At 32.8% G+C, this 9221-nt stretch overlaps 1 protein-coding gene across 1 annotated transcript; it reads left to right on the top strand.

Moving 5' to 3' along the window:
- The first annotated feature begins 731 nt into the window (after window positions 1-731).
- On the top strand, window positions 732-3412 carry LOC106774294 (60S ribosomal protein L5-2). Its single transcript, XM_014661241.2, has 9 exons — window positions 732-820; window positions 1079-1148; window positions 1240-1331; window positions 1456-1582; window positions 1668-1747; window positions 1831-1947; window positions 2024-2158; window positions 2263-2432; window positions 3073-3412. The coding sequence occupies exons 1-9, from the start codon at window positions 818-820 to the stop codon at window positions 3176-3178; spliced, it is 900 nt and encodes a 299-aa protein (XP_014516727.1). The 5' UTR covers window positions 732-817; the 3' UTR covers window positions 3179-3412.
- Window positions 3413-9221: the final 5809 nt, after the last annotated feature.

Genomic DNA, 9221 nt, shown 5'->3' on the forward strand with positions numbered 1-9221 from the left:
GACACCAAAAACGTTCAGACGCTGCCTGAAAGTTGATCGAAATAGTAGAAGGATGAGAATTTGTAGAGAGAAGATGAAGGTTTTTGGAGAGAAGGAGGAGAAATGAAATTTTGGAAGGTAGGAGACGAAGATTGCATGCAGAAAAAGTGGCGTCGAAATTTAAAATCACGACTTAAAAACTACCACCAAAACTGGACGATCCACTCATCTGCTGCCACCTGTTCTCCACTTTCTAAATTTAGAAACGATCGATCGGCCACCTGAATCTCACTCAGCTGAGAAATTTATGGGTTTTGACAATTATTTAGTAAAAGACGCAGAAGAAAAATTATTTATTATATTAAAATATAGTTAAAGAAAACAATATTAATACTGAATAATACTAATTTAATAAAATTAATGGTAATATAATAGTGGTTCTTATTTTCGTAAGCTAAATGATGATAAAAACTTAATTTTTTTGTCATATATTTCTTTATTTCTTTTTTTTAATTTTTTTCTTTACCTAACACAGTATAAAATATGCAATCAGTACGATTTTTTTTTATCACATCACAGTTGAAAAATAATGAAGATTATATTAGAATATAATAATGCCCATAAGAAAATAAACTAGAATATAATGATGGAGGTTCCCCATGAAAAGCAAGTTCATAAAGCATAATTATTATGCTTTCCTACGCTAATAATACCGAAACAATCGGGCCAAAAAGCCCAAAACCCATAACGGCCCATCTGAAAAAAAATCTCATAAGCAAACCCTTAATCTTCCCCGACTTCCTTCCGCCACTTTCGTTTGAAGGCAGCGAGCTTCAGAATGGTGCGTATCACGCCTCATTATTTTGCAGATTAAGAATTTCTACTATCCGTGTTTTGTTTCAGCTTCCTTTTCGTGTTATGCATTTATAGTTTGTGAGCTTAGTGGAAAGGCGAAGTTTTGATCTGTGTCACCTATTTTGGTTTTGGTGTTGAGTTTTTACATTTGGTAGCTTAGCTTGTAATGGATCAGTCTTTATGTTCTAATGTTCCTTTTTTTTCTCACATAATCTGTATCAACTTTTTTGGGTGCATGTTAAAGGCGTTTGTTAAGGCTCAGAAATCAAGGGCCTACTTCAAGAGATATCAAGTGAAGTTCAAGAGAAGAAGAGGTATTTTGTTTGTTTGTTTTGATTCATTGTATTCAGTGTATGTCTTGTTCGTTGCAATCTTCGTTTGTAACTGTGATTTTATTTACTGCAGAGGGAAAAACCGATTACCGAGCCAGGATTCGGTTGATTAACCAGGATAAGAACAAGTACAACACACCAAAATATCGCTTTGTGGTTCGATTTGTATCCTATTGTTATGAAGAATTTGTTATATGTGATTCAATTGTTGTGTTTTATCATGTGAATAAATGAATTTCTTCTCTCAGTTGATGTTTTTCTGTGAGCATAAACCTTAACCTGATATTAGACTAACAAGGACATCATTGCCCAAATAACATCTGCTACCATTGCTGGTGATAATGTTCTTGCTGCAGCATATGCACATGAGCTGCCACGCTATGGTCTCGAAGTGGGCCTTACAAACTATGCCGCAGGTACTTTTTGAGGAAATCTAACTCCCAACCTTTTTGTGACCCACGGTTTGTGTCTATCTTTTCACTCTTTTTTCTCTGTCATCAGCTTATTGCACTGGACTCTTGTTGGCCCGTCGAGTGCTTAAGAAGCTTGAAATGGATGAAGAATATGAAGGAAATGTAGAGGTATCTACGAAGTTGCTATGCTCTGTGTTTTTTTTTTTTTATTTGTGACATCCTTCTAAATTATTTGGATGTTCCCTTTTCAGGCCACCGGAGAGGATTATTCAGTGGAACCAGCCGACANCAGGAGACCATTCCGTGCTCTCCTTGATGTTGGTCTTATTAGGACCACAACAGGCAATCGTGTCTTTGGTGCCCTTAAGGTAATCTATTTCAATACAGTGCTATTTAGTGTGATTTTTGTTTATTAATAGCCAAATTGAATAATTGTGTTTACAGGGAGCTCTGGATGGGGGTTTGGATATCCCTCATAGTGATAAAAGGTTTGCTGGCTTTGATAAGGATAAGAAGGAGCTTGATGCTGAGGTTCATCGCAAATATGTCTTTGGTGGACATGTTGCTGCTTATATGAAGGTACGGACAAAGGTTTTATTTAGTACAATTGTGTTGAAAAGTTTAGTACTATATTACGACTATTTAAGAAAACGTGTTCCGACACAATTTTATGTATTATGTAGACATTGAATGAGGATGAGCCAGAAAAATACCAGTCACACTTTAGTGATTATATCAAGCGGGGAATAGAGCCTGATGGTCTGGAAGATCTGTATAAGAAGGTTCATGCTGCCATCAGAGCTGACCCTACTTTCAAGAAATCCGAGAAACAGGCACCAAAGGAGCACAAGCGGTAAGTGGCTGATATTTTTTGAATGCATATAGATTCTAGAATTAGGGAAATGCATATATCTATTTTGTCATTTTGAATTCTGGCAATTTTAATTGGATCTGTTGTTGGATTGGCTGTATATTTAACTAATCGTGTGCTGTTTATCTTGTTTCTGCTATTTATCTAGCTTTTGTTCATCTTATTTTTGCTACTGGTTCCGTATGACATTAATTGATTTGGAAGTATGTAATATATAGGTGTGGTTTAGTATTGAAATTGTCAAATCTAATGTTAATGTTATTCTGTAGTAATATATATTATGGTTTTATGTTTAATTATTACACACACACACTCATTCACCCACTCACACACTCATAGACCTGATTAATTTATATAAGGATGGACTTACGATTTTACATTATTCAATAATTTCATAAAAAGATGCTTCAATTATAATACTTATCAAGTTATGATTAGCTGCGAATTATTTGCCAAAACTTCATAAAAATTACACAATAATAGTATTTTGTTTGTATTTAACTTATGTACTCTATTTTGGCTATATTTCAAGTTGGTGGCATGGTCGACATTTTGAACCTTTTTTGGTAATTTAGTTTTTAGTACGGAGGATGTTCCTGAGAATATTTGCATCTTTGTGCAGGTACAATCTGAAGAAACTCACTTATGAGGAGAGAAAGGCTAAATTGGTTGCACGCTTGCAGGCTCTCAACTCTGCTGCCGGTGATGATGATGAGGATGATGAGTGAAAGTTCATCATTGATGATGTAATAGGAGCTGTCTTAACTTGCATTTAGTCATTATGAGCAATAATTTGGAGATCACAAATTTTGGATAATTTTTGGGTTGAGTTAGCCTTTCATTTTTTGTCGGGATTGATTGATGTGTTATATTTAATTTCATTGTTTACAGATATGTTGTCAGGGTAGCTAACATAGTTCTTTGATTTTTAATTTTGCATTGCAATTGAATATCCATTTTCATTTTCTGCATTCAACTCTCGGTTCTGTGCATTGCTGAAGGTGAGTTTATATGTTTGAATCATATTCATAGTTTCAATTATAGTTTTGTTTTCTGTTTTCTGTTCTTACCCATTTTAGAAAGTTTGGTTATATAGTTTAGGTACTTTTTCCAGTTTTAGGATTTTTAATTCTGCATCTGTTTTGATTCAATTCTCTCTTCTATGATTCAATTGGCATGATTCTAAATCACTTTGCATATTCCTTTCATGATTCAATTCATCTCATTGCATCAAATTCAGTTTTGTATATTAAGAACCTATGATGCATAGTTCATTCACTGTTTTGCCCAGTTTACTGTCTAGCTTTGATTCTCGGTGTGGATTTGATATTCTAGAATTGTTCTGTAATTTTCTATTCATTTATTACGTAGTTGTATTGATTCAAACAGTTCCAATACTAGTCACAATCTAATATAGAGTTTTCATTCATTTAGGCATTTTATCAAACGCCTTCGTGCATTTGTGTTTTTGTTTTCTCGTTGTCATTTCATCAGACAGTTTTGTATTTAGCCTTTCTGCACCGATTTTCATTGCTTTCTCTGCATTCATTCACTGTTTCCAGTTTATATCATTTTCTAATCATCATTTGCATGTTTTAGTCTTTAATTTTCTCCAATCATGCATTTTCATCTTGCACAAAAATACAATGCAACAATAAACTTGATTCTTTGAATAGACATCGTGGCTGGATTTTTGGTAAAACTGAACACGATAAAAGGTATTTAACAAAGGCTCAAGACTGTTATCACAATCCAAGTTTCGATGGCAAGAAAGCTTTTACCATTTTGTTTCATGCATGCTTATGAGGTCTACCATATTATGGATTGTTTGTTTTAAACACTGCTTCATTCCTTTTGTGTATGTGGTCCTTTAATATTGGGGTGAAAAGAGAAGCTTATTCTACTGTGCATGGGTCAGCTAAACTTCTCTCAGTCCATGAAGGTTTAATAATTTTGCCATAAGAGGTAGAAATTGTTGCATGCTATTGTTTGTTTGTGATGGGACTTAGACCAAGGATTCAACAATATCATAATGAAACTACATAAAACTTGACATTACCTTCATTCTAAAATCATAAGAGAAATAAATATATGAATCTTTTTCTTAGTAGTTCAATCTTTTTTATATTTATAAGATTAAATCATTCTTGAGGTTTCTAATTTTGGTTTATCATTTCAAATAAGTCAATTCTTTATTTATTTATTTTAATTGGATTCTTATTTGTGAAAAGTTAATGTAATTTCTTTGTTATTAAATTAGTTAAATAACGTTAAAATTTTTTCTTACTAGTTCAACTTTTTTTATATTTATAAGATTAAGTCAGTTCTAAGTTTTCTAATTTCGGTTTATCATTTCAAATAAGTTAGTTCTTTAACTTTTTTTTATATTTATAAGATTAAATCATTTATGAGCTTTTTAATTTTGGTTTATCGTTTCAAATAAGTTAATTCTTTATTTGTGAAAAATTAATGCAATTGAATCTTTGTTAAATTAGTCTAATAATGTTAAAACTATATTAACATTACATGTTGACGTAACTTATTTCAATGATGTGACATAGTGAGATTATTAGTTAGGTTGATTTTGTTATTTTTAAAATAAAAAATTAGTGATTTTGTTGAATCTTTAATTAGAGGTTGTTGGTGTCGTTTCTCATTGATTAAGTTTTAGTTGCTTCTTCTACGATGATGTTGTAAGTGGTTATTTTTGTGCTGTGAAATTTTTGATCCTCATTCTTGTACTTCTTTGATGTTGGTGGATGTTTAATTTGTTTGATGTTGTTGATGTTCATTTTTTTTTGTCTGCATTGTTATTGGAGTAATTGAAATATGTCTATGAGGTATTCATGTTCATCTTCCACATGTAATGGGTGATGGAAGTAAAACCCTAGTCTTTATTATCGTGGTAGTGAAGGATGGGGGAGTTTAGATGTTTCACCCATTTATCATTGTGGAGAGAAATCAACGTTGGGAACTATGAAAGCTACTAAGAACCTAGGGAAACAATTTTGGGTTGTCTTAAGTACATGTTAAAATACATGGAACCTATGATATTTGTGTTACACTTTTTCAAAAGAGGCCATTGTTGATTTTTTTTTTTTTACTTTTACAAAATGGAATACTCACTCCTTGTGGTTGTTGAATTCTTTTTAACAAAATGGAAGTGAAGACGCTAGTTGCAACTACTTGAGATGGTCCACCGATAATGAATTTGACGAAAGTGATAACTATGTGAAGTGTGAAGGGAAGGATGACAACTTGGTGAACATTGAAGAAATGAAGCTGATAGGAAGATTATACATAATTTGGATAAATATGTATTGAAAAGTGGATGAAAGTGTTGATATGAGTGGTTTGTGTTCTATGTGTCATCAACATCATTTTAGTTTCAAGACAACACAACACTAATAATGAAGAAGAAAATAATTAGAGCAAAAATCATTGAACATAAATGCAGTTTAACTAGGAATCCAATATTTAGTTAATCGTGTCTCCTTTCAAAGTCTACTCTGAATTTTGAGAAAAACAAATGCAGAAAATGATTGTATCTGACCTGTTTATTGACCAATACTTTGTTAAATGCCTATAACATGTTGTGTTAGCCAAGATATCACATTGAGCTATGGTGGTGAACCTTGATCTTGACCAATATCTACATTGAAAGATGTTAAGAAATATTAACATTAATGAAAACATAAATTGCGGTTAAGTCACAAATACAAACTTTGGAGGAATAAGTATCAAGTGTTTAAAAGCCTTATTGTTCAACTCTTTTATTTTTCTCATCTCCATCTTCCATGTTTGTGGGTGTATTGCTTTAACTACCTTCTATATTAGTCACTTTAGATTTTTTCTAGGGTATTTCTTCCTTTCTTCTTGAAGTTGGCATATAAGTGTCGTACATAGAATCTCTGATCAACTCTAGGAAGAAATTCTTGTATACTGCTGTCAGTTTTGATAGTATGCATGTTCAAAAGATCTAACGTGCAAAAGTTAGAGGTTGTTTTGTAGATGGGATTTACCTTTCGTTGGTCTGACATAAATGTAATTAATGAACATACTAGAGCCCTACCAAGGTCTTCAATAAAAAACTTGACAAACCACCTCCACGTATCCTTGTTCTCCACCTCCACCACAACATATGCAACAGGCAACATTTGGTCATTGACATCTCAACCAACAACATTTAACAACTCCCCACCATATTTTCCTTTTAAGAAAGCTCTATCAAGGCCAATTATTGGCCTACATGAGACAAAACTATCTTTGCATGCCTTGAGACATGCATATAACCTCTTGAAAATTGGTTCACCATCATTCTTGTCAACACCTTCACTGTTGATCCTAGATTTTGAGTTAACAGTTCATGGGTATAAACATATATTCTTTTATACTACAGTTTGAATGACCCATCAAATTGGTCTGAAGCAATGACTTTCGCCTCGTAAGCTATACGCGTTGATATTACCAATGTTCTAATTTCTACTGATTTTCTCTCGAATTTCAATTCCCTTCACTTTTGGATTTTCTTTCACAGTTTTTTTCTGACTTTTAGCATAATCACTTCACATTAAGGAAGCGAAGGTTGTACTCTATACTGTATGTGTGGTTGTCTACAATAGTCCTGAGTTGCTACATATGGACTATACATATAAGCACAGTATGTCATCTAGGGGGCATTGGCCTTTTGCATCTAGACATTTCAACCTCATTAATTATTTTTTTTCACCAAAATATGTCCCCAATTCCCATTTAAAATCAAGCATACTTTTCGGCATAAAAAAGGTCACGAACTTCCCATAATCCTCTCCCAGATTATGTTATTCATCACTATATGTTGCACTAAGTAATTCTTCATATTGCTAGTCTGACAAACCTCTCTCATTACCACAACTTATTGTTGAGATTGTTGACGACACAATTTCTATATCAATCTAGTTTTTGATGATGACAACACATTGCTTAATAACATGCACATGTTGTTTCTGCATTACATGTTCTCATGTTGATTGATTGTGATATCTATTGAACATGTTTATGAAATGCGTTACATGTTCCTATGTTGATTGATTGATATATATCTGGAACGTGTTCATATGCTTTATGTGCTATGTGCAATGCATCATTACAAATGTTTTATTGCACATTTTTCAAAGCTGAAAACCACAAGCACTTTCATGAACTTATTATTGTGCGATAAAGTTATAGTGAAGTCGACTACATTACTAGTGGATTCGACTATGCTAAAATTTTTGTACAGATTTTGAGAATCAGTGCTTTGTGATATTTTGAGAAGAAAAGAATTTCAAAATGTTTTACATGTTGATAGTCGACTATGTGCTTCACACATTCGACTGTATCTATTGTCTGATTTGAAATTTTGTTATGCTCTTGCACTCTAACGGCTATATTTTTGAAAGTTAGTTGAGCATTGATGACTTAGTCAACTGTATTAAATGTTTTTTGTTTTTAGTAGCATATTCGACTAAGAATGTATCCGATTAACATAAATCTATAAATAGGCTGAACACGATTTGTTCAGAGACTTTTGATGATCTAACATTTTCATTTATGTTTCAGATTGAATTCTCTGAGCTTCAAGAATTCTCCAAGAAGACGATGGTGATCTTTCTTGAAAGAGATTCTTAAGGGAGATTTTCTGCGCACACATTGATTGATCAACATCTTCACAAAGAAGGTGTTCCGTGTTTATCACGTTGAGGCTTGGCATCCTTGAAGACTACTGAATTGATTTTCTGGCTTGACATCCGGGAAGACTGTTGGTTTTGGACCTATTGTGATATAGGGGGATAGTTCGTTCTGAGGATTGTTCAGAGTGGTTAGCAGATTGCAGAAGAAGAGATTCTTGTTGCATTTCTTGTTGTTGTTATTGCCTATATTTTGCTTTTGGGTTAGAGAGGAGATTTATATTTTTGACGTGGAGGTTTTCTATAAATTCCTTGTTGTAAAAACCGCAACCATTATAGTGCATTTGCTTTCTGGGTTGGAAGAACATTGGATGTAGGCATTGTTGGCCGAACCGGTATAAAAACAGTGTTTGCTTTTCTCTATCCCTACACTTTTACTTTGTAGTCGACTTTAAGTTTCACGTAATCAACTACGTTTTTCCGCTGCTTACAAATTTTCATTACTTGCATTTCAAGAAAGTTCAAAAAGTTTCACACTTTGTTTTCAGGATTGCAAAAAGAAGTTGTTTTTTATACAACACCAATTCACCCCCGTCTTGGTGTAGAAAAGAAGCTTACTTGTTTTCCAACAATTGGCACCAAAGTTGGTTTTCATAAGATATTTGAAAAACTAGTCGACTCTGTTTTTCTTTGATTCGACTATAAACCAAGGAATGACTTTCTGTTTTTAAACTTTTGGTGAAGGTGCTTCAACAAACAAACCACCTCTGGTGGTGAAAATTATCCATTTTGAAAAATTAGAATGCAAATCTTTCTTGAATCACAAGATAAAGGAATTTTGGATGCCACCTTAAATGGTCCTTTTGTGCCTACAAAAACGGTTGATGAGAAAAATGTTTTGATTTTACTGAGTGGACTGTTGATGAAAATAGAAAAGCTCAGTATGATATTAAAAATACTCTTTATTATAAAAAAAATATAATTAATTTGTGAATTAGATTTTAAATCGATAACTAATATTTTTATTTATTAAGTTTTTTATTACAAAAAATTAATGTTTAAATTGATCAGTTTTGTTTTCCTTTCCTCATCATTTTTAATTAATATAATGTTACTCTATTAT

The sequence above is a fragment of the Vigna radiata genome, chromosome 9 (assembly GCF_000741045.1).
Source record: "Vigna radiata var. radiata cultivar VC1973A chromosome 9, Vradiata_ver6, whole genome shotgun sequence".
NCBI classification, from domain to species: domain Eukaryota; kingdom Viridiplantae; phylum Streptophyta; class Magnoliopsida; order Fabales; family Fabaceae; genus Vigna; species Vigna radiata.